This window comes from Rhinoderma darwinii, chromosome 1 (genome assembly GCF_050947455.1).
Source record: "Rhinoderma darwinii isolate aRhiDar2 chromosome 1, aRhiDar2.hap1, whole genome shotgun sequence".
Classification (NCBI taxonomy): Eukaryota; Metazoa; Chordata; class Amphibia; order Anura; family Rhinodermatidae; genus Rhinoderma; species Rhinoderma darwinii.
In genome coordinates, this window is record NC_134687.1 from 260,429,242 (window position 1) to 260,456,118 (window position 26,877).

General features: G+C 40.5%; 1 protein-coding gene across 1 annotated transcript in view; it reads right to left on the reverse strand.

The window, feature by feature from the left end:
- UBXN6 (UBX domain protein 6) overlaps positions 1 to 26,877 on the reverse strand; it is a 72,332-nt gene that overhangs the window by 33,082 nt on the left and 12,373 nt on the right. Inside the window, exons 3-7 of the mRNA XM_075863729.1 lie at positions 22,488 to 22,537; positions 16,033 to 16,146; positions 15,833 to 15,930; positions 15,689 to 15,764; positions 15,469 to 15,553 (exon numbers count right to left, since the gene is read on the reverse strand). Of these exons, the coding sequence (XP_075719844.1) occupies positions 15,469 to 15,553; positions 15,689 to 15,764; positions 15,833 to 15,930; positions 16,033 to 16,146; positions 22,488 to 22,537 (423 nt within the window). The remainder of the gene's footprint in view (positions 1 to 15,468; positions 15,554 to 15,688; positions 15,765 to 15,832; positions 15,931 to 16,032; positions 16,147 to 22,487; positions 22,538 to 26,877) is intronic.

Genomic DNA, 26,877 nt, shown 5'->3' on the forward strand with positions numbered 1-26,877 from the left:
AACATATTAAACTCAAAATCCATTATACCACACCTCTTAAATGAAGCGAAAACCCTAATAGCCAGACATTGGAAAGACACAAATCCTCCTACAACTTTGGAATGGTTAAAAGAGATGAATCTCATCCAATCCTATGAAAACAACAAATGGTCTAGGAATCTACAATATGATAAATATATGACTATCTGGAACGACTGGTCTACATTTTACATCTCAAAAGAAATAGAACCGTATTTACTCACAAGCTCAACGAATTAATATAATATAAGTAACTCTAGACTCCACATCAGACTAATAAAGCAGATACCTTTTCGAGACCTCTCCAAAGTATCTTTTAATTTACTCGCTCTTCAATTACAAATAAACAGTCTAATTAGACAGTTATTCGTAACTTGTATTAGTCAACTAATCCTCCTAGGTTGAATATGCTTAACAAAATTATGTTAATATGGTACTAACTCACTCACCCCTTTTTCCTTTCTGAATCCCATCCGCGTGAATCCTAAAACCCTGATGTAACATATGCTGTTTAATCATCCTTTCATATTTTATTTTAAATTTTTTCGCTCTTCTGTTCCTTAAGAAATTTTTAAAGAATTTACAAAAAAAAAAAATATTAAGTCCCAATACATAAAAATAATACCAACATATGTGGTATCGTCATGACTGTAACAACCAGCAATTCCGCCCTCATTTTTTTCTCTTTAAAATTTACGCCGTTCACCGCGTGTCATAAATAATGCATTTACTTTATTCTATGGGTTGGTACAATTACGGAAATACCAAAAGATATATCGATTTTGGATTCAGAGACCAAGAAGGGGGCGGCTTAGCTGATGAATTGAGCCAGGCAGCCAACCCCTCCATCGACACATAGTGAGGAAGGGGGAGCTTCTTATTCCAGCAGCCGATGTTAACGTGTCACCTCAAAAACGGCAGCTCCGTACTTGGGACGGGGACTGTAAACCTGCGATCCATGCAGGTTTTAAAAAGAAAGTTTATTAGAAAGTTTCTTCATTTCAGAAAAGAAAAATAAATAGTTTTTCTTCTTGTTGGACAACCCCTTTAACTTTCATAATTTTTTTAGACTTACTAGGACTGTACAATGCAATCGTCTGATTGCTATTATAATGGTTTGATGTACTCCAAGTATTTTGGTATACCAAAGCATCATTGCCTGTCAGAAATAAAGACAGGCAGGCAATCTATTAGGCCGTGACTCGCTTTGTAGCAACCTTAATGCCACGGTAACGGTTGATTGCGGCATCTAAGGGGTTAAACAGCTGGGATCGGAGTTACTTCCCATCCCTGCCATTGCAGCGGGATGTCGGCTGCATATTAAAGCGGACACCCGCTGCAGATGGTGTGGGAACAGCTCCTGTGCCCATGCCATCCACTGGACATACTATTACGTCCTAATGCTGTAATAACACTGCAATTAGTACATAACAGGACGTCCAAATGCAGGAATGGGTTAAAGCATTTAATTCTCCTGACATATCAGTGAAAAGGACACTCTCAATGTAGTGCAATTCCCAATTTCAGGAAAAAACAATATTGCATGAACAGTGAAACTTCAAATAAGATGCCAATTCTGCATACTATATGGTATAACTGAAAATCTGTCAAAATAAATCTGGTCTGGATAAGGGGTTGGTCTTCTCAAAAAAGGTGGCCTTTTGGAGACGTTTCACTGTAATATACTGTATACATCGGTCAGCCATACCATGAAAACACCTGTATAATTTTGTGTAGGTCCCAACATGCCATCAAAACAGCTCTGCTAAATTGCTGCTAAAGTTCTAAGCCTTGTAAAGTCCTTGAAAAAAAAAAAAAGTATGTTCAAAAAACAATGCAAACAAAGTAGACAAATGGGAAATGTTAACTAGTAACCATCTTGTGTGGTATTACTATTTGTTTTACATATAGATATTTAAATTTAGAAAAATGCTAATTTTTGCAAATTTTCTAAAAATTTGGGTATTTTTCACAAATAAACACTGAATGTATCGACCAAATTTTACAACTAACTTAACCCCTTAAGGACACAGCCAATTTTTTCAAATCTGACATGTGTCACTTTATGTGGTAATAACTCTGGAAAGCTTTTATGTATCCAAGCGATTCTGAGGTTGTTTTCTCATGACACAATGTACTTTATGTTAGTGGTAAAATTTGGTCGATATATTCAGTGTTTATTTGTGAAAAACCACAAAATTCAGATATTTGTGTAAAGGATTTGCCGGACACAGCTTCTGTGTCGACGCCCGTGGTTAATCAGCCTGCATCTGTTCCTAGGTCTGCTATAGAGTGACTCGATCTGCTACCACTCAGGCTGGTAGGCTGAGGAGTGGGAGAGACTATCGCAGCCTGGCCAGACGGTTCTAGCTCCCGCCCTTGGTTTACTTCTACCATCCTTTGCTTGTGATTCTCTTGTTTCCTGGCTCTGCTGTTACCATTGACCTCTGCTTCATATGGACCCTGGCTTGACTGACTATTCTTCTGCTCTGCATTTGTTACCTCGTACACTCCTGGTTTGACTCGGCTCGTCCACTACTCTGTTGCTCACGATGTTGCCGTGGGCAACTGCCCTACTTCCCGTGCTTCTGTGTACCCTTGTCTTGTGTTGTCCGTCTTGCACTTATTGAGCGTAGGGACCGTCGCCCAGTTGTACGCCGTCGCCTAGGACGGGCTGTGCAAGTAGGCAGGGACTGAGTGGCGGGTAGATTAGGGCTCACCTGTCTTCTCCCTATCCTGACATTACAATTTGCAAAAATTTGCATTTTTCTAAATTTAAATGTATTTGCGTGTAAGACAGATAGTAGTTACTATTTAACATTTCCCATATGTCTACTTTATGTTTGCATCGTTTTTTTTAAAGTATTTTTATTTTTCTAGGATGTTACAAGGCTTAGAACTTTAGCAGCAATTTCTCACATTTTCAAGAAATTTTCAAAAGGCTATTTTTCAGAGACCAGTTCAGTTCTGAAGTGGCTTTGAGGGCCTTATATATTAGAAAGTCCTCATAAATCACACCATTTTAAAAACTAGACCCCCTCAAAGCATTCAAAACAGCATTCAGAAAGTGTTTTAACTCCTTAGGCGTTTCACAGGAATTAGAGCAAAGAGAGGGTAAATTTAAAATTTTCATTCTTTTTGCCAAAATTTATTGGTAATAATTTTTTTTCTTTAACACAGAACGTTTTACCAGAGAAACGCAACTTAATATTTATTGCCAAGATTCTGCAGTTTTTAGAAATATCCCACATGTGGATCTAGTGTGCTACTGGACTGAAACACAGGCCTCAGAAGCAAAAGTAGCACCTAGTGGATTTTGGGGCCGCCTGTTTTAGAATATATTTTAGGCACCATGTTAGGTTTGAAGAGGTCTTGTGATGCCAAAACAAAAATGGTACCAATAAAAACTACAGCTCGTCCCTCAAATAACTAAGACCTCCCACTGCTCAATCAACCGAAAAATAAAATAAAATAAAAAGTTACGGCTCTCAGAATGTGGTGAAACAAAAACAATTTTTATTTTAACAAATAGATTTTTCTTTGTAAAAGTAGTACAATACAAAAGAAAACAATATAAATTTGGTATCACAGTAATTGATTGAGCCGCAGAATAAAGTAAAGTTAAGTTTTCACCGCATGGCGAAAGCTGTAAAAACGAAAACCCCAAAAAAATGGAATCAGATTTTTCTCCTATATCAGCCCGCAAAGAATTTTTTTTCAGTTTCTTAGTACATTTTATGGCACTTTAAATGGTGTCAATAGAAACTACAATTCCTCCCGCAAGAAATAAGCCCTCACACCACTCTACTGACGGAAAAAGAAAAAAAAAAAAGTTATGGCTCTTGGAAGGCGGAGAGTGAAAAACGAAAATAAGAAAGCAAAAAATGGATCAGTCCTGAAAGGGTTAATTAATTTCTAATGACAAAAATGTATGACCCCATGTGCTCCAAAATCCAAAAGGCGCTCCTTCCCTTCGGAGCCCTGCTGTGGGTCCAATCAGCAGTTTATTACCACATATGGTATATTGCTGTAATCGGGAGACATTGCTTTACAAATGTTGGGGTGCATTTTCTTCATTATTCCTTGTAAATATTAAACATTTCTATGTTTTTTCAGAAAAAAAAGTAGGTTTTCATTTTTACAGACTAATTCCAATATATTTAGCGAAAAACCTGTGTGGTCAAAACGCTAACTATACCCCTAGATAAATTCCTTGAGGGGTGTAGTTTCCAAAAGACCTCTTCAAACCTGACAAGGTGCCTAAAATATATTCTAAAAAAAAAGGGAGGCCCAAAATCCACTGGGTGCTCCTTTGCTTCAGAGACCGTTGTTTCAGTCCATTAGCTCCCTAGGGCCACATCTGGGATATTTCTAAAAACTCCAGAATCTGGGCAATAAAATATGGAGTTGCATTTCTCGGGTAAAACCTTCTGTGTTACAAAAAAAACAATGCATTAGAAATTAATTTCAGCAAAAAAAAAAAAATTTGTCAATTTCACCTCTACTTTGCTTTAAAGAGGCTCTGTCACCACATTATAAGTGGCCTATATTGTACATGATGTGATCGGCGCTGTAATGTAGATTACAGCAGTGTTTTTTATTTAGAAAAACTATAATTTTTGACGGAGTTATGACCTATATTAGCTTTATGCCAGGGAGTTTCTCAATGGACAACTGGGTATGTTTTACTATATGACCAAGATGGCGTTGTACAGAGGAGTGTAGGACGCTGACCAATCAGCGTCATACACTAATCTCCATTCATTTACACTGCAAATAGCGATATAGCTATATCGTTATGTGCAGCCACATAAACATACTAGAACGCTACTGATGTGTCATGACAATGAATATACATTACCTCCAGCCAGGACGTGATGTGTATTCATTCTCCTGACCACTTCTGTAGTGTCTCTGTGAGTTACAGTATAGCAGGCGTGGTCTCGCGAGATTACGCAGTAAGCGGTCATTCACAGCGGTGATCCATTTTTATTCCAATATATTTTGAGAGACAGGATAAACAAATTATGTTTATTTAGCCCTTTCCCGTACCTTGACGTAACTGCACGTCGATGTGTGCAGTAAGTTCGCGCACCTTGACGTGCAGTTATGTCTGTGCTTTGACAGTTAACCGCCGCGCGGCGGAACACTGCAGCGGTGGTTAAATGTGCAGGGTGTCTGCCCTGCATTCCCCGTTGCCAATCAGCGGCCCATCGCAGCTGATTTCGGCAGTTTACCCCTTAATTGCGGCGTTAGATTTTGAACGCCACAATTAAGGTGTTTAGCGCCGATCGGCAGCCCCCACGTGAAATCACGGGGGCTGGCGATGGTACCCATGCCAACCGGACGCCAGACAATGGCTTCTGGGCTGCCACGTACAGAACCCTATGAGGACCAGCTGGAGGGTGGTCGTCGTAGGCTTCCTGTCAGTGTGACTGTCACGTCACAATGACAGTTGTAATGAATTACACTACGTAGGTAGTGTAATGTATTCCAGCAGCGATCAGAGCTGCAAGTCTAAGTGTCCCCTAGTGGGACAAGTGAAAAAAAAGTTTTTTTGTTTTTTTTTAAAGTGTCAAAATGAAAGTTATATTTGACAAAACAAGAACTGCTTTTTTTTCCTATAAGAAGTCTTTTATTATAGGGAAAAAAAATGAACACGTAAAAAAAAAAAGAAGTACACATATTTGGTATCATTGTGTTCGTAACAACCCCAACTATAAAACTATAATGTTATTTTTCCCGCACGGTGAACACCGCAAAAAAAATAAACGAAAAACAATGCCAGAATCACTATTTTTTTGGTCACCACCCCTCCCAAAATATACAATAAAAAGTGACCAAAAAGTCACATGTACGCCAAAATACTACCGATACAAACTACAACCCGTCCCGCAAAAAAACAAGCCCTTACACAGCTTTTTTGACTGAAAAATAAAAAAAGTTATGGCTCTCAGAATATGGTGACACAGAAAATTATTTATTTTCTAAATAAGTTATTTTATTGCGCAAACGCTGCAAAACAAAAAAAACAAACTATATACATATGGTATCGCTGTAATCGTACCGACCCGCAGAATAAAATATAATGGTCATTTACAGCCCAGGGTAAACGCCGTAAAAAATAAATAAAAATCATTGTCAGAATTGATGGTTTATGGTCACCTGGCTTGCCGAAAAATGAAAGAAAGAGTGATCAACAAAATCGCATGTACCCCAAAATGGTACCACTGAAAATTACAGATTGTCCCACAACAAATAAGCCCTGACGCAGCTCCAGTGGTGAAAAAAAACAAGTTCCGTCTCCCAGATTATGGCGATGCAAAATGCGCAGAGCGTTCCAAAAGCGGATAGGATAGGGTACCATTTATAAGTGCGACACTGGCCACATATCTGCGGATTATTATTTACCCCATTATTATACCCTCTTATTATGCCCCTGATGTACTCTGCCCAGCCTACATATGCCCCCACATTATAAACTGAAATACCAGCAAAACGCCAGAGCTACTACCAAGCAAAATCTGCGCTCCAAAAGCAAAATGGCGCTCCCTCCCTTCTGAACCCTACAGCGTGCCCAAACAGCCGTTTACGTCCACCGATATGGGATCGCCATACCCGGGAGAACCCAGTTAATATTTTATGAGGTATTTGTGGCACAAACTGGGCACAACATATAGTGCACTAAAATGGCACATCAGTGGAAAATTTTAATTTTCACTCTGCACCATCCGCTGCGCATTAAACCCTTCGCGCACAAGGACTTAATAGCATGTCGTGGTGTGGGGGGTGATATATCGAACGTCTCACGCGCTGAGCCCGCACCATACGCTGCGGGTGTCAGCTGTGTATTACAGCTGATACCCGGGACTAACGGACAGAAACAGCGATCACGCTGTTACAGGAGCCTGTAAAAATGACAATATACTGCAATACATTAGTATTGCAGTGTATTCTACCAGTGATCTAACGATTGCTGGTTCAAGTCTCCTAGGGGGGGGGACTAATAAAATATGTAAAAACAAAAGTAAATAGTTATTATTAGTGGAAAAAATTAAATAAATATTTAAAGTCCAAAAAGAAACCCTTTTCACATTTTTTCTCTAAAGTAATGTAAAAAAATACACAAAATTGGTATCGCTGCGTCCGTGAAAGTCCAAGCTATTACAATATACCATTATTGAACTCGCACGGTGAACGGCGTGAAAAATAAAGAATTGTAAATACGGCAAAATCACCGTTTTTGGGTTACCTTGGCTCTACCAAAAAATTTAATATAAAGTGCTCAAAAAGTATTTTGTACCAAAACATGGTACCAATAAAAACTACAGCTCGTCCCGCAAAAAATAAGCCCTCACACCACTCTATTGACGGAAAAATAAAAAAAAGTTGTGGCTCTCGGATAGCGGGGAGGAAAAACGAAAAAGAAAAACATGGATCAGTTCGGAAAGGGTTAATTACTTTCTAATGAAAAAACATTTATGACCACATGTGGGGTATAGCCGTACTCGGGAGAAATTGCTTTACAAATGTTGGGGTGCATTTTCTCCTTTATCCTTTGTGAAATTGAAAAAAATGCAACATTTTATTGGAAATAATGTAGATATTCATTTTCACGGCCCAATTCTAATAAATTCTGCAAAAGACGTGTGGGGCCTAAATGCTCACTATACCCCTAGATTCCTTACGTGGTGTAGTTTCCCAAATGGGGTTACTTTTGGGGGGCTTCCACTGTTTCGGTCTCTCAGTGGCTTTGCAAATTCGACATGACACCCAAAAACTATTCCAGCTAAATTTGAGCTCCAAAAGCCAAATAGCGCTCCTTTCCTTCTAAGCCCCGGAGTGGGTCCAAACAGCAGTTTATTATCACATGTGGGGTATTTACGTAATCAGGAGAAATTGTTTTACAAATGTTGGGGTGCTTTTTCTCCTTTATTCCTTGTAAAAATTAAAAAGGTCTACGTTTTTTCACAAAAAAAAAGTAGATTTTCATCTTCACATACGAATTCAAATAAATGTAGCAAAAAAACTGTGGGTTCAAAATGCTAACTATACCCATAGATAAATTCCTTGAGGGGTATAGTTTCCAAAATGGGGTCGCTTTTGGGGGGTCTTTACTGTTTTGTTACCACAAGACCTATTCAAACCTGACATGGTGCCTAAAATATATTCTAACAAAAGGAGGCCCCAAAATCCACTAGGTGCTCCTTTGCTTCTGAGGCCGGTGCTTCAGTCCATTACCGCACTAGGACCACATGTGGGATATTTCTAAAAACTTCAGAGTCTGGGAAATAAAATATTGAGTTGAATTTCTTGGGTAAAACCTTCTGTGGTACAGAAAAAATGTATTACAAATGAATTTTCGAAAAAAAAAAAGAATGAAAGTTGTAAATTTCATCTCTACTTTGCTTTAATTCCTGTGAAACGTCTAAAGGGTTAAAACACTTTCTGAATGCTGTTTTGAATACTTTGAGTGGTGCAGTTTTCAAAATGGGGTGATTTATGGGGACTTTCTAATATATAAGGCCCTCAAAGCCACTTCAGAACTGAACTGGTCCCTGAAAAAATAGCCTTTTGAAATTTTCTTGAAAATTGAGAAATTGCTGCTAAAGTTCTAAGCCTTGTAACGTCCTAGAAAAATAAAAGAATGTTCAAAAAACGATGCAAACAAAGTAGACCTATGGGAAATATAAACTAGTAAGTATTTTGTGTGGTTTTTGCTATCTGTCTTACAAGCAAATACATTTAAATTTAGAAAAATGCAAATTTTTGCTAATTTTCTCGAAATCTTGGTGTTTTTTTTACAAATAAATATTGAATTTATCGACCAAATTTTTTCCCTGACATAAAGTACAATATGTCACGAGAAAAAAGTCTCAGAATCACTTGGATAGGTAAAAGCATTCCGGAGTTATTACCACATAAAGCGACATGTCAGATTTGAAAAATCGGCTTCGTCCTGAAGGCCAAAACAGGCTCAGTCCTGAAGGGGTTAAGAACGCAGCCTTGTTTTGGCCTTAAGGCTCAGTGCCCATTTTTTAAATCGGACATATTTCACTTTATGTGGTAATAACTTCGGAATGCTTAAACTTATCCAAGCGATTCTGAGATTGTTTTCTCGTGACACATTGGGCTTTAGGCTAGTTGTAAAATTTGTTCAATATATTTAGTGTTTATTTGTGAAAAACTGTAAAACTTAGAGAAAATTTTGAAAAAAATTAATTTAAATGCATCTGCTTGTAAAACAGACGGTTATACCACCCAAAATAGTTACTAGTTCACATTTCCCATATGTCTACTTTAGATTGGCATCATTTTTTGAACATGCTTTTATTTTTCTTGGACGCTACAAGGCTTAGAACATAAACAGCAATTTCTCATATTTTTAAGAAAATTTCTAAAGCCTTTTTTTTAGGGTACCTGTTCAGTTCTGAAGTGGCTTTGAGGGGCCTATGTATTACAAACCCCTATAAAACACCCCATCTTAAAAACTAGACCCCTCAAAGTATTTAAAACAGCTTTTAGAAAGTTGTTTAACCCTTTAGGCATTTCACAGGAATTAAAGCAAAGTGGAGGTGAAATTTGCAAATGTCATTTTTCTTGCTGAATTTCAATTATATTGAAAAAAAAATTCTGTAACACAGAAGGTTTTACCAGAGAAACACTACTAAATATGCATTGTCCAGATTCTGCAGTTTTTAGAAATGTCCCACATGTGGCTCTAGTGTGCTCGTGGACTAAAACACAAGCCCCAGAAGCAAAGAAGCACCTAGTGCATTTTGGGGCCTCTTTTTTATTAGAATATATTTTAGGCAGCATGCAAGGTTTAAAGAGGTGTTGAGGTGGCAAAACTGTAGGAATACCCCAAAAGTCACCCAATTTTGGAAACTACACCCCTCAAGGAATTCATGTATGGTTGTTACCATTTTGACTACACAGTTTTTTCACAGCACGTATTTGAATTGAGCTGTGAAATTTAAAACATTTCATTTTTTCCAATAAGATGTCATTTTTTAATCAAAATTTCTTATTTTCACAAGAAATAAAAAAAAACATTTTGTTGCCCAGAGTGCGGCAATACCCCATTTGTGGTGATAAACTGCCGTTTGGGCCCATGGGAGGGCTCAGAACGAACGGAGAGCTATGTGTTCTTTGGAGTCCAGATTTTGCTGGATTGGTTTTCGGGTGCCATGTCGCATTTGCAGAGCCCCAGAGGTATCAAAGCAATGGAAACCCACCAGAAATCACCCCATTTTGGAAACTACACCCCTTAAGGCATTCATCTAGAGGTGTAATGAGCATTTTGATCCCACAGGTATTGTCTAAAAAGGTAATGCGCAGCAGATGGTGCTGTGTGAGATTTCCAATTTTCTATAGGTGTGCCATTTCATTCTCCAATATATTGTGCCCAGCATGCGCCACCGGAGATATACACCCCATAAACTGTAATGTGGGTTCTCCTGGGTACGGCAATACCCTACAAGGGGCTGTTATCAGCTGCCTGGGCACACAGCGTGGCTCAGAAGGAAAAGATGAGGAGGATATGCTGTGCGGAGTGCATCAGGGTCTATTAAAAATCTAAGGGATCTATGATACATTTTAAAACACTATCATACAGAGCCCTGTTTTTTCGGGACACGTGTCACATTGATATATTGTGTCCTTCCTTATCCCCCTCTTGTAGCAGACTTTGCACCTCTTTGGACTTTTTCCCTTCTTGCCAGTTTGTGGAGCTTCTCATGAAAAGTGTTGCCCAGGAACGATGCGTGTGGCCTCGCTTCCAGAAGTACTGGGTGCCCCCCCTTCTTGGTCCCTAAAAATTTGTTTCTTGATAATCACCTCTTGAAATTCCAGGAAAGTTCCCCTCTGGCCTGCACATCAATGTAGCACATACACATTGTACAATGCCATCTGTATGATGTGCACGGCCAGCTTCTTATACCACACCGCATGGCGTGGTAGGGCTTCAGGACTTGATCTGACAAGTCCACCCCTCCCATGTACCCATTATAGTCCAGGATGCACCCACCCACCTACCTAGTAAAAATGGCCTTTTTTGTGGTTTTGATGTTATCTATGTCCCATTTTTTTCTGTTTGTGTTTTTAAATTAGGAACGAAAAGTTCTAGTTAGGGACTCGCAAGGCACTGGGCACCCTTGACGTTGGGTTGCGAGCTTTGCGTATTTTGGCCAAAATAACAACTAATACCCCATGTTTCATGGATATTTTTTACTATGTATACTACTTTTTTTCAGGACGCAGCCAGGTCTTATATGCTGGGAGGGTATGATGTGGAATCAGCCAGGACACAGCGGTCCGGACAGAAGCTGTCACAGCTCCTGCATGTGTCGGGAAGATGGCCGAAATGGCCGTTACTCCCGTGACGTACTATTAGGTCAAGGAGCGCGAATGATACAGCTACCATGACCTAATAGTACGTCCAGGAGCAGGAAGGGGTTATTGACCACCCACTGTAAATTCACGTCGGCCCTTGCTGGGCTCTATGCAGCGCCAACATGAATTCACAGTGGGTGTTAAAAGCGCGATCCAGGTGTCTCAGAGTAGCGCTGACACCGAGATCGAGCTGTTAACCCCTGCCTCTGGTCCCAGAGACATGATCAGGACCGGATTGGTTCAGGTCCCGATCATGTGATCGCAGGGAAAGTTTGATGTAGCAACGAACTGGAAAGCTTGTTGCTACAACAAACTTTCCCGGGGACCGATTGTGGGTGCTGCAGTCGGTTCCATGGCAAAACCGGAGGCCATACAACAGCCTCCGGGTCTGCCATGAACGGCAGCCTATGAGTACCAGCCGGACGCCAGTCCTCATAGGCTTCCTGTCAGTGTGACTGGCTACCTAGGTAGTGTAATGTATTATAGCAGCCATCAGTGCTGCAGGTCTTCAAGTAAAAAGTTAAAAAAATAATAATAATAAAAAAAAAAGTAATAAAAAGGTTTTATAAAAAAAAGTGTAAAAATAAGTTACAAAACCAAAAAAAAAAATGCTTATTTTCCTAGAAGTATTTTTTTTATAGTAAAAAAAATGAAAATGTTAAAAAAAGTACACATATTTGGTATCACCACGTTCGTAACGACCCAAACTATAATATTATTTTTCCTGGACGGTGAACACTGCAAAAAAAAAATAGTTAAAAAACAATGTCAGAATCACTATTTTTTTGGTCATCAACCCTCCCAAAATATAGAATAAATAGTGATCAAAAAGTCGCATGTACCCGAAAATAGTACCAATAAAAACTACAACCCGTCCTGCAAAAAACAAGCCCTGACACAGCTTTTTTGACTGAAAAAGAAAAAAAGTTATGGCTCTCAGAATATGGTGACACAGAAAAGAAATAATTTTATCGAAGTGATTTTATTGCGCAAACGCCACAAAACATAAAAAAAACGATATACATATGGTATCGCTGTAATTGTATCGACCCGCAGAATAAAGTAGAATGTCATTTATAGCGCACGGTGAACACTGTAAAAAAACAAAAAACATTGTCAGAATTTATGTTTTTTGGTCAGCCTGCAAAGAATTTTATTTTCGGTTTCCCAGTACATTATATGGTAATTTAAATGGTGTCACTAGAAACTACAACTCCTCCCGTAAAGAATAAGCCCTCACACCACTCTATTGACAGAAAAATAAAAACATTATGGCTCTTGGAAAGCGGGGAGGGAAAAACGAAAATGTAAAATCAAAAAATGGATCACTCCTGAAAGGGTTAATTAATTTCTACTGAAAAAGCATTTATGACCACGTGGGGTATAGCCGTACTTGGGAGAAATTGCTTTACAAACATTGGGTGGCTTTTTCTCCTTTATAAAAATGAAAAAATGAAACATTTTTGTGGAAAAAATGTTGATATTCATTTTCACCGCCTAATTCTAATAAATTCTGCAAAAGACCTGTGGGGTCTACATGCTCGCTATACCCCTAGATATATTCCTTAAGGGGTGTAGTTTCCCAAATGGGGTCAGTTTTGGGGTGTTTCCACTGTTTTGGTACCTCAGGGGCTTTGCAAATGCGACATGACACACGAAAACTATTCCAGCTAAATTTGAGCTCCAAATGCCAAATATTGTTCCTTCCCTTCTGAGTCCTGCCGTGTGTCCAAACAGCAGTTTATTACCACATATGGGGTATTGCTGTAATCAGGACAAATTGCTTTACAGATTTTGGGGTGATTTTTCTCCTTTATTCTTTGTAAAAATTAAACATTTCTATGTTTTTTCAGAAAAAAGTAGATTTTCATTTTCACGGTCTAATTCCACTAAATTCAGCAAAAAAACTGTGGGGTCAAAACGCTAACTATACCCCTAGAAAAATTTCTTCCGGGGTGTAGTCTCCATAATGGGGTCACTTTTGGGGGGTTTCTACTGTTTTGGTCCCTGTTGCAAACTCGACATGGCACTGAAAACCAATCCAGCAAAATCTGCGCTCCAAAATCCAAATGGCGCTCCTTCCCTTCTAAGCTCTGCCTTGGGTCCAAACAGCAGTTTAGTACCACATATGGGGTATTGCCGTAATCGAGAGAAATAGCTTTACAAGTTTTGGGGTGCTTTTTATTCTTTATTCCTTGAAAATATAATTTTTTTAAATATTTTTCAGAAAAAAAAAAAGTAGATTTTGACTTTCACAGACAAACTCCAAAAAATATAGCAAAAGACCTGTGTGGTCAAGATGCTAACTATACCCCTAGATAAATTCCTTGAGGTGTGTAGTTTCCAAAACCATGTCACTTTTTGGGGGATTTCCACTGTTTTGGCCCCACAAGACCTCTTCAAACCAGACATGGTGCCTAAAATATATTCTAAAAAAAAAAAGGAGGCCCCAAAATCCTCTAGGTGCTCCTTTGCTTCCGAGGCCGGTGTTTCAGTCCATTACCACACTAGAGCCACATGTGAGATATTTCTAAAAACTGCAGAACCTGGGCAATAAATATTGAGTTGAGTTTCTCTGGTAAAACCTTCTGTGTTACAGAAATTTTTTTTTTATTACAAATGAATTTCAGCAAAAAAAAAAATAAATTTGTACATTTCCCCTCTACTTTGCTTTAATTCCTGTGAAGCGCCTAAAGGGTTAAGAAACTTTCTGAATGTGGTTTTGAATACTTTGAGGGGTGCAGTTTTTCATATGGGGTCTATCTAGTACATAAGGCCCTCAAAGCCACTTCAGAACTGAACTGGTCCTTGAAAAATAGCCTTTTGAAATTCTATTGAAAATGTGAGAAAGTTCTAAGCCTTGTAACGTCCTAGAAAAATAAAATAATGTTCAAAAAACTAGGCAAATATAAAAGTAGACATATGGAATATGTGAAATAGTAACGGTTTTGTGTGGTATTGCGATCTGTTTTACAAGCAGATACATTTAAAATTAGTAAAATCATAATTTTTGCAAATTTTCTCTAAATTTTGGTGTTTTTTACAAATAAGCAATGGATTTAGTGACCACATTTTTCGACTAACATAAGGTACAATATGTCACGAAAAAATCTCAGAATCGCTTGGATAGGCAAAAGCATTCCAGAGTTATTATCACATAAATTGACACATCAGATTTGAAAAAAATGGGGCTGGTCCTGAAGGCCAAAATGAGCTCGGTCCTGAAAGGGTTAAACATTTCCAACCGTGAGGTATTGCTGTAATCCTATTCACATCCTTACCCATAACTATCCCCTTGTATTACCCTTCCCCACCGTTCCATTTTGTCTTACCTCATGTTACCCAAAAATCACATGTTATGTGGTCTTAATCGAAATTACTGCAGTCGTATGGATTTATCACTAAAGATTGGTGAAAGGTGTTAATACATTGAGTAAATCGAAACACATCGTTGATGTTTCTTAGAAATTCATGTTTAGCCATGTGTTAGATACAAGTGGATGTCACTGCTCACATTGGAAATGTACTTTTTCTTTCCTCTTTTTATTTACCTTTTCCTTTCAGCTAGCACATGTTAAATAAGTCCAACTGAATGACAATAATTCAATGTTTTTTGTATGACACAGGTAACTGTAGTGTCAGTTTTGTATTGTAATTTGTACTTTTATACTAATAAAAACAGATTTGATAAAAAAAAACATTTCCAACCTGGAAATCAGAGCATGCTGCAGTTTTAAAAATCGCAGTTTGCTCATTCTGTTCTGGATGTTCATTATTGACTGCAGCATCTAAGCAGGTAAACAGCCAGTACCCGCAGCATAGTTCCCACGATGCAGTAGTAGGTCCCAGGGCAGGAAGTGGTTAGAGGAGTTTCTAAAACTTAAAAAAAATAAAAAATAAATCTGGTTTCTTAACTTCCCAAAAACAGCACCACTCTTGTCCATGGGCTCTGTCTGGTATTGCAGCATAGTTTAAGGGAGTTGTTTATTTTTTTCTATTGACATTCTCGTTGCCAATTTGCCACACTAATTTGGCGAATTTGAATAATTTTCATACCTTGTCCTTGTAAAGCTAGTGTCTTCTTTTCAAACCCAATTGCTTCAAAAAATTCATGTGCTCCTTCCAGACAAATTACTTTTTCCTAAATGAATATACACACAGAAAGTGTCACAAAGACCAAACAATAAAAAAATTTCAATATATAGAAGGGGTTGGCGGTGGTGGACGACTGTGATCCCCCCACCCCACGATTGCTAGAAAGAAGTGGCAATCTCACCTGAAAAACTTTGTTTGATAGTTTGATTTTTTGATATTTCTCCTCATTAGGATTACTGATAATATTTTTAAGGTACCTGAAGCGGTAGAAACATTTGTTACTATACATTATTTTGTATATCGCTGTACCCACTTATGATCTTACCTTGCCACGGTTTCAACTCCTAATTTCACTTTATCTCGATCTTTATTAAATGTATGAATCTTCATGATGGATGCAGAAATAGAATCAGCAGTGGAAAGCTAGTATGGATAAAAAAAAATATCCAGATGTATTCAATCCTAACAACCACATATTGCGAATATATAATCTATTGCAAATATATAATATTTGCTCTGACTCACCATTTCAATGTTTTTTTTTATGTGTGATTCTATCTCCTCTCTTCGCAGAATCTCCCCAGTTAATGGGCAGCGAAACAGAATATTATAAATAGAATCCTTTTCTGTTTCAGTTTTCTGTCAAAACAATTGGTAAAACAAATATCTGCATTAACATAAGCTACAGTAATAAACGGCTTAGCAGATTTCATCCAAACTAAGAAGAAACCATAAAATAAAGCTTTACTTTTGATTAACATTGTTTGTTTTTCTACAATCAAACAGTTAAATATAGTATTTTAGTTAGTATACAGTATATTCATTACCTTTTTTTTTTTCTGATGTATTAATTTGGTTCCAAAGTGTGCAAAACATCTGTTTCTGCCCGGAACTAATAAATGAGCTGGCTAGCTGCAATTCTTACTCGGGCCATCTAGAACTCTCATATTAAGATCCCTAAGGCTGGATTCACACGACCATGTTACGTCCGTAAAGGACGGAACGTATTTCGGCCACTAATCCCGGACCGAACACAGTGCAGGGAGCCGGGCTCCTAGCATCATAGTTATGTACGACGCTAGGAGTCCCTGCCTCGCTGCAGGACAACTGTCCCGTACTGTAATCATGTTTTCACTACGGGACAGTTGTCCGGCAGCGAGGCAGGGACTCCTAGCATCGTACATAACTATGATGCTAGGAGCCCGGCTCCCTGCACTGTGTTAGGTCCGGGACTTCCGGCCGAAATACGTTCCGTCCATTACGGACGTAACATGGTCGTGTGAATCCAGCCTAACAGTCATAGACATATACAAAAAGGATACTAAAACAGATGGAAATGAAGACAACTGATATGCATGCAAGGCCAGCCTTAGGAGTGGGCAACCTGTGTGGTCACAAAGCGCAAATCGCATGTCACTACTCAAGGGGGCGCTACTGGCCGCAATATGTATGTTACAGCTGACACCGTGCTGTAACGGCAGGGAAAGGAGCTAGCTCCGATCCCTGCCATTAACCATCTTAGTGGTTTGTAGCGATCGACATGATGTTATCGTGACGAATACGATCGCTGCCATGGCAACCGGAGGCCTTATAATGGCCTCCTGGTCTGCCACGTACAATAGCCTATTAGGCCCCGCCCACAGACGGGACCTAATAGGCTTGCGGTCAGTGAATGACTGACAGCTCTAATGCATTGCACTACGTGGGTAGTGCAATGCATTAGAGTAAAGATCAGAGGTGCAGGACCTCAAGTCCCCTAGTGGGACAAAAAAAAAAAAAGTTGAAAAAAGTTTCATAAAAGTGTAAAAATAAAAGTTTAAAGTTAATAAAAACAAACACTGCCTTTTTTTCCTATAATAAGCCTTTTATTATTGGAAAAAAGTGAAAATGTTAAAAACATTACACATATTTGGCATCACCGCATCTGTAACAACCCAAACAATAATATTATTTTCCCCGCACAATGAACACTATTTTTTTGCCTCAAGGGGTGTAGTTTCCAAAATAGGGGTCACTACTTGGGGGTTTGTTTTGCGATTTGGCCTCAGAGCCCTGCAATTGTGGGCCAATGCTGTGAAAATTACCAAAATGGACCTCAAATGCGCATGTTGCTCTTCACTTCTGAGCTCTGTCATATGTCCAGGCAAACGTTAAATGCCTTGAGGGGTGTAGTTTCCAAAATGGGGTCACTTCCTGGGGGCTTCTACTGTACTCTGGTACCTCAGGGTTTTGCAAATGCGACATGGTGCCCAAAAACCAAGCCAGCAAAATCTGCATGCCAAATAGCGCTCCTTCCTTTCTGAGTCCTGCCGTGTGTCCAAACAGCAGTTTATGACCACATATGGGGTATTGCCGTACTCGGGAGAAATTGCTTTATAAATGTTGGGGGTGTTTTTTCCTCTTTGTCCCTTGTGAAAATGAAAAAATGCAACTTTAGTGGAAAAAAACGCTGATATTCATTTTTACAGCCTAATTCCAATAAATTTAGCAAAAGACCAGTGGGTCTTACTATACACCTAGATAGATTCCTTAAGGGGTGTAGTTTCCAAAATGGGGTACTTTTGGGGGGATCCTACTGTTTTGGTTGCGCAGGCACTTGTGACATGGAACCCGAAAAACCATTCCAGCTAAATTTGATCTCCAAATGGTTCTCCTTCCCTTTTGACCCCTGCCGTGTGTCCAAGCAGCAGTTTATGACCACTTATGGGGTATTGCCGTAATCAGGGAAAAATTGCTTTTCAAATGTTGGGGTGCTTTTTCTCCTTTATGCCTTGTATAAATAAAAAATATCAACATTTTAGTAGAAAAAAAATGTAGATTTTCTTTTTCACGGCCTAATTCCACTAAAGTCAGCAAAAAACCTGTGGGGTCAAAATGCTCACTATACCCCTCGATAAATTCCTTGAGGAGTGTAGTTTCCAAAATGGGGTCCCCACTGTTTTGGTCCCTCCAGGACGTTGCAAACGCGACATGGCACCGAAAATCATTCCAGCAAAATCTGTACTCCAAAATCCAAATGGCGCGGTTTCCCTTCTGAGCCCTGCTGTGGGTCCAAACAGCAGTTTATTACCACATATGCGGTATTGCCGTAATCGGGAGAAATTGCTTTACAAATTTTGTGGTTCTTTTTCTCCTTTATTCCTTGTAAAATTAAACAATTCTAAGTTTTTTCAGAAAAAAGGTGGATTTTCAATTTTACAGACTATTGCCAATAAATTTAGCAAAAAACCTGTGGGGTTAAAATGCTAACTATACCCCTAGATAATTTTCCTGAGGGGTGTAGTTTCCCAAATGGGGTCACTTTTGGGGGCTTTCCACTGTTTGGCACCACAAGACCTCTTCAAACCTGACATGGTGCCTAAAATATATTATAAAAAAAGGAGGCCCCAAAATCCTCTAGGTGCTCCTTTACTTCAGAGGTCCGTGTTTCGGTCCAAGAGGACACTAGGGCCACATGTGGGATATTTCTAAAAACTGTAGAATCAGGGAAATAAATATGGAGTTGCAATTCTTGGCTAAAATTTTCTGTGGTACTAAATGTTTTTATTACAAATTAATTTTGGCAACAAAAAATGAAATTAGTTAATTTCACATCTATTTTGCTTTAATTCCTGTGAAACGCCTAAAGGGTTAAGAAACTTTTTGACTGCTGTTTTAAAATACATTGAGGGGTGCATTTTTTCAAAATGGGGCAATTTATGGGGACTTTCTAATATATAAGGCCCTCAAAGCCACTTCAAAACGGAACTGGCCCTGTAAAAAAAAAAAAAATATATAAATAAATAAATCGCCTTTTGAAATTTTCTTGAAAATGTGAGAAATTGCTGCTAAAGTTCTAAGCCTTGTAACGTCCTAGAAAAATAAAAGGACGTTCAAAAAAATAAATAAATATATATAAATAAATATAAATATATATAACATATAATACATAGTCAGTTGCTGTTATGACCTCTGGTATCATTTATGTCATGCTCTAATACAAAACACACCAGTGATTGTCTGTCCGCTGTCTCTAACATCATGCTCTCTCTGTATCGGAGACGAAATGTTTAAAAAACGGAGCTCCTGGTGTTCCTGCCATCTACTAACCTACCCAAGCGGGATGTCTCCATCTCAGTGTGTGGTATTACCATAAAACCTAGGCAGGACGCCCGCATCTTGCGGTTATGTGTGACTCCGATCTTTCCTCTAAGCCTTACATTCAAGCACTTACATGCTCCTGTCACTTCCACCTCAAAAATTTTTCCAGAATACACTATTTTCTTACTCTGGAAACAGCCAAAACTCTCATTGTGGCTCTGCTTCATTCACGTGTTGATTACATTAACTTATTACTAAATCGGCCTTCCCCACACTAAACTCTCCCCTCTCCAATCTATCCTTTATGCCGCAGCCAGGCTCATGTTTCTGACCAACCGCTACACCAACGCCTCTACCCTGTGCCAGTCACTGCACTCATTGCCCATTCCCTGGAGAATAAAATTCAAACTTATTACTCTCACCCAAAAAACTCTCCACAGCTGCACCTCCTTACATGTCCTCCCTTATCTCTGTCTACCACCCTACCCGTGCTCTACATTCTGCCAACGATCCTAGATTAACCCCTTCCCGACGCTTGTTGTAAATATACGTCATGGAAATCTGGTGCTTCACGCAAAATGTTGTATACTTACGACAAAGAGGGAAGCGGTTACTGTGTTAAAATACAGAGTAAGGCCTTATTCAGATGAACGGGTGTCAAATCGGCTGTGAAAAACGGAGAGCTGTAACAGAGAGTGATGCACAGGGTGCCATCCAACCTTAGGCTGGCCCTGCTCAGACTCATAGTTTAAAGGGGTTTTCCGAGTGATTTCAAAAATTGGCCATGGTACTCGGGACGCAAAAAAATAAATAAAAATGAGCCATTGCTTACCTCACGGTTTCCCCTGCTTTCCAGCGCTGCCGTTTCCTTTCTTCCCCGCCGCTGTGTATGAACATAGCTAAAGCGATGATGTGCTTGTATAAGCACATGATCACTGCAGCTAATCACTGGTATCAGGTATACGACACAGGATCGCTGAGGCCAGTACTTGGCTGCAGAGATCACGTGGGTATACGGGCACGTCATCGCTGCAGCTACGTATGTCAATGTACAGCGGCGGGGAGGAACGTAAGCGGCTGCGCTGGAACGGCGGGGATCTGTGAGGTGAGTAATGGCTCTTTTTTTTTTTCATCCCTCCCACCTTGCCCAATTTTTGAACTAACTCGGAAAACCCCTTTAAGAAGCGCTGCAGCCATTTCTGGACAATGCTGAGGGGAACGGCGGCTTCACGGCACAACTAGGCACCAGGTAAGGTTTGTATGTATTATTTTACCATGTTCTATGTCCCAGTGCCCGAGACCGAAGGGTAGCTTGAATTGTATCTGTGTCTTGAAGATGCGAATACAATTGAAAGCGCAGACGAGGCAAGGGAACCATCGGTTCCGTTCCTCGCCATTCGGCACTTTTCTCATGGCGCAGGCAACATGATGACGTCATCAGGCAGTCTGGCGTCGTTTCACTGGAGAAGGCCTTATCAGAAAAGACCAGGCCTGCTTTAAATGGCAAACGTAAATGGTAATCCCGGGCCGACGCTAGTAACTCCCAGCGCCGGGACTCCTTTGTATCTAAAGGAGTCCCGCACTAGGTTCATAGTGGCGCACGCACCCAAGATGCAGCAAAATTACAAGGCTCAGTAAACTAAGTAGTGACAGCTCTAAGCAGTCATTGGTTAGTTTACATCACATGGTGGCTGGTTACCCAAGTTCATTGGCTTAAAGTGGTCATTGCTTAGTTTACTGTCGCGGACCCAGGAAGATAAGTATAATAATGGTTTTGCTTTTTTTACTTATTAGTGTTATAAAATGTTGTTTTTTTTCATGTTTTTAATTACAGGTTTGGTTGTTGGACTACTTCGGATTAGAGGACTACTTCGATGGTTAACAAAGGTAGTGTGCGGGAGGGGGGGGATTTTAAACATTACTACTGCCTTACTAATGGCTGCTGTCGGATAGACAGTGTCCATTACTAAGGCGGGGCTTAGTGTTAGCCAGTAAAAAGGCTAGCAGTAACCGGGTACCGGGAAGAGCCGGGTACGATCCAGTACCCGACCATCTTAAGTAATGGGTGGGCACTGGGGTGGCCGCGGGCTGGTATCATTAGGCTGGAAAAGCCCAAAAACTATAGGCCTTCCCATACTGGTAATGTTAGCCTGCTGCTGCTATGTTGTAAAATAGAGGGAAACCCACGTAGTTTTTTTTTGTTTTTTTTTTAAATCATTGAAAGAAAAAAAAAAAAAAAGGATGTGGGGTCCCCCCCATTTTTTTATAGCCAGCCAGATACAATAAAGTAGCAGTAGGCTAGCATTACCAGGGTGAGAAGGCCTATGGTTTTTGGGCTTTCCCGGCCTAATGATACCAGCCTGCGTCCACCCCAGTGCCCGACCATCACTTCAGATGGTCGGGTACTGGATCATACCCAGTTTTTCCCAATACCCCTGGTGGCAGTGGATACAGAGTAATAATGGGGAGTTAGGGCTTTCCTTTTCCCCGGCTAACACTAAGCCCCACCTTAGTAATGGACGCGGTCTATCAGAGAGGGGCCATTACTAAAGCAATAGTAAACTTAAAAAGAAACAGGACACATAAAAAATATATTTTATCGAAATAAAATACAACCCTCGTTTGAAAATGTAAAAAAAATGCAGTCATCTTAGTAGTCCAAACGAACCTGAAAAAAAATAATAAACACACAAACCAACAAAAAAAAAGCCTAAAACATTAGTAACACATATAAAAACAAAGCAATTATTATACTTACCTTTCCTGGGTCCAGCGCTGGAGCCGCAATATAAGCGAGCTATACGGTTTCTGTAACTTCGGGAGTTATGGGGGGGGGGCTATCCACACTAAAAATGCCTAGGGAAGCATCAACTCTAAGTACGGCCCTGGCTGTACCTTACCTTGTCATTCGGCATGGCCTTCACTTCTTCTTTAAGTTCTACATCTTTTACTATGTAAAATAAAAAGAACGGATGTTAATAATAAATAACAACGACAACAACCTTTATTAAATCGCTTGGAGACGCAGCAAATTTTCATTTGCCGCCTTCCAAAAGCTAGAACTTTATTTTTCTGTTGACATTTTTTTTGGTCAAGTTGTAGTTTTTTATTGCATTAAACCTTTAATGACGAGCCTATTTTAAAGTTTTTCCATCGTCTCATTCAAAGAGCTATAACTTTTTTATTTTTGCTTCGATATAGCTGCATAAGGTCTTGATTTTTTGCGGCACAAGTTGTATTTTTTAATAGCACCAGTTTCGGTTACATCTAATTGATTAACTTTTATAAACTTTTTTTGAAAGCGGGCGACAGAAAAAAAACAGCAATTTCGCCACGCGTCCTGAATTTACGCCGTTTACAGTGTGGTATAAATAACACAATAACTTTATTCAGCAGGTTGTTACGATTGCAATGAAACCAAAATTTATATCGATTTTGTAGGTTTTACTACTTTTACACAGTAAAAACACTTTCAAAATTAATTGTTTTTGGGTCTCCATATTTGAAGAGCCATAACGTTTTAATTTTTCTGTCGATGCAGCTGTATGAGGGCTTTATTTTGCAGGACGACTTGTCGTTTTTATTGATACCATTTTGGAGTACGTGCGACTTTTTGATCACATTTTTTTTTAAGGCAGGATTCACAGAAAAACACAATTCTTGCATTGTTTATTTTATGTTTTACGGCATTCGCCAAGTAGGTTAAATAACATAATACATTTATAGTTCTGGTCGTTGCGGACGCGGCGATACCAAGGATGTGTAATTTATTGACTTTTTTAATAAGGCATTTTGTAAGGGGAAAAAGTGGGTTTTTTATAATTTTTCACTTGTTTATTTATTATTAACTTTACTTTTTTACTAGTCCCACTAGGAGACTTCAGTATGCGATCATTCGATCGCTTTTATAATACACTGCAATACTTCTGAAGGAAGCAGTGACAGAAAGGTACGTCCTCAAGGTTAGGCAACATCCAGGTTGTGGAGGGAATGCTCCCTCGGATGACTAGAAGATGGACAAAAAGAGGGCAAAACGAGATCCTCATTCATGTGGAAAGTTGAAACAACCTTAGGCAAAAAATAAGGCACTGTGTGGAGTACCACCTTGTCTTGATGAAGAGTCAGAAAAAGGAGAATGGCAAGAAAGAGCCGCCATCTCAGAGACCCTCCGGATGGAGGTCACTGCAACCAGAAAAATAAAACACTTTCCAGGATGGAAAACGAAGGAGATGTCTAGCAAGGGTTAAAAGTGAGCAGATTATGAAACATATAAAACCAAATTGAGATCCCAAGAGGGGATCAGAGGATCATAAGGGGGGGGCACATGAGCCACGCCCTGCAGAAAAGTCTTGACATTGGCCTTAGATGCCAATGGGCGACCGAACAAGATGGAAACACCTAGTCCTTTAGGGAGCGGAGTGCCAAACCTTGATCCGAAACACCCTGCAAAAAGGAAAGAATTCTGGATAGAGAAAAAAAACGCACGGGGAGAAGCTTGCGATCCTCAAGCCAATGAAGGTAGGCCACCCAGGTACAATGGTAAATGCAGGCTGAAGAAGGCTTTCTAGCCTTATGCATAGTGAGAAATAACACGCTCAGGAGGGACCACGAGCCCTCAGAACGGTGGCCTCAACAGCCACGCTGTTAAAAATAGTAACCTTAAATTCTGGTGGAAGACAGATCCCTTAGAGAGAAGGTCAGGACTGAGCGGAAAGGGACGTCGGCAAACAGGGACACTAGTTCCACGTACCAGCAACGGCTTGGCCAATCTGGGGCTACCAAAACGGCCGGAATTCCTTTTGCTTTGAGAAGTCAGAGGAGCCGCGGTCGGAGTGGCAGAGGAGGAAATACAGGAGACTGAGGGCATCCACGGCGCAAGCCTCTGGATCTCGTGCTCGAGAGATGAAGCAGGGCACCTGGTCCACGTCTGATTGACCCCCACCGTAGACATATTTGGTGAAAAACCTCCTGGAGAAGAGACCACTCCCCATCTTTTTGCGACAGAGTCTGCGACCCAGTTGTTGACCCCGAAAATGTGTACCGCCGTCAGAGCTAGAACGTGAGTTCCACCCAGGCTAGAATCTTCTAGGCCTAGGCCATCATCGCCACACTGCGAGTGCCTCCCTGGTGATTTTTTTTTTTTAAACAAATGTTTTTATTGTGATTTTCACCATAAACAATTTTTTTACAATGAAACAGAAACATCAAAGAGACAAGGGCATTGTGATAATAACAACGATTAATATTATAGCAGAAGATGCCGCTAATCCTGTGCATAAAAATCAGAATTATATGAGCGTCCGCCATGTCAGTAGCTAGGTAAGGAACAATGCCCCTATCAGTACAGTAAATCATAAGAAATAAAATAACAGCAAATCAAAAATAAATCAGCACTTTGCTCAAGTGCAAACAAAAGTTCCTATGGGGAACTTAGAACCAGCCATGCTCCCCGCATTCTCGCCCTGGCGATTTAGATAAGCCACGGCCGTGGCAATGCCTGTTTAAACGCGGACCGCGTGTCTTGACAGTGACAATGTCCAGTGCAGCAGGTACAGGAAAATAGCTTTCAATTCCAGAAGATTGATGGAAAGGCAGGATTCCTGTGGAAACAACAGCCCCTGAGCCGTGATATTTCCGAATAGTGCTCCCCATCCCTTGAGACTGGAATCCTTGGAGAGGATCAGCAGTTTGTGGAATGACCCCCAGCAATGGCCGGGGAGGTGAGCCACCATCAATGCGAGCGACAGACTGCAAGGGGGGGGGGGGATGAACTTCAGACCCAGAGAATCCAAGGATCGGTTCCACCAGGAGAGTATCACCCATCGAAGAGGGCACGTGTGGAACTGTGCAAAGGGAATGGTCTTGATCGAGGCCACCGTGGTCCCAAGAACCCGCATGCAGAGACGGAGTGAAGTCGTAACGGCTGTCTGCAAGGAACGAAACCCGCCCTGAAGAATCTATAGACGCTCTGGAGGAGGGAAAACCTTTGCAGATCGAGTGTCGAAGGCGACCCATGAGAACACAATCTGTTTGGATGAAGACAGGCAAGACTTGGAGCAGTTGACAAACCAACCAAATCGACTCAGTGTTCAGAGTAATCTGAAGAGCTATCTCGTTGTGCTCCCTGGAGGGAGACTTGATAAAGTGTAGGAAGCGCTGGCGAGTTTGACAAAAAGGAACGTGCAGATACGCGTCCTTGATGTCCACTAAGGAAAGGAATTTCCTCTGCTCCATGGAAGCAATGACAGTTCAGAGAGATTCTATCCTAAAATTACGAACTCAAACATGTGCATTGAGACGTTTGAGGTCCCGGATCAGCCGCACCAAATCGCCCTTTTTGAGGATGAGAAAAAGGTTGGAATAGAAACCTTGGCCCGAAACTTGTGGTTTGAGGGTACCGGAATGATTACACCTTGAAGGAGTATAGAGTCGATTGCTTGAAAAAAGGCTGCTGCCCTGGAGAGGGACTGTGGAACAGCAGACTGAAATAAAACGCTCTGGAGGGAGGAGAACAAATTTGATTCTATATCCTAGGGATACCACCTCCTGAACCCAGGCATCCAAAATGTGACAGCCAAACTATCTCGAAGTGCAGAAGCCTGCCGCCCCACTGAGATGAATAGAGTGGGGAAACACCGTCAGGCGGAAGTGGTCTTGCCTGTTCCGGCCTTTGCAGGTGGGGACCGGGGTCGCCAGGAGGGGCGAACCTTGAAGGAAGGTTTGGCTTTCCGATCCTGGTGATATTGTGTCCTGGGCAACGTGGCGTTGGAGAACCCACAAAAGGACTGAAAACCTGGTTTGAGGAAGATGCTCTTGCCACACGTGGCCTCGGAGACATTTTCGTCCAATCTAGGACTAGAAACGAGAACCTGCAAAACAGGAGGATCCCCCGCCAGAGACATAACCCATTCGGAAGAATCCCCTTCTTGAAAAGGGTAGAAAACATCCAGACAGCTAGCGTGAGAAAACTTCTTGTCCGGGGGTTTCCATTTCTAGATCTAAAGTTAAAGAATATTTTAAAGTCCCCCTAGGGCACTTGAACCAGCTATCGTTGAATCGCTTGCACTGTATACTGCAATACTAATATATTGCAGTATATCGTGATTTTGAAGCCCTGCCAGAGGGCTAATAGGAATACAAAAATGGCAGACCTGGGGGCATTCATTAGGCCCCCAGGCAGCCATACCAACCATCGGCACCCTGCGATCGCATTGCGGGGGGCCGATGGGCAGTTGGAGGTGGTCGTCCTTATTTTAATGGCTAGATGCCGCGGTTGCAATTGACCGCGGC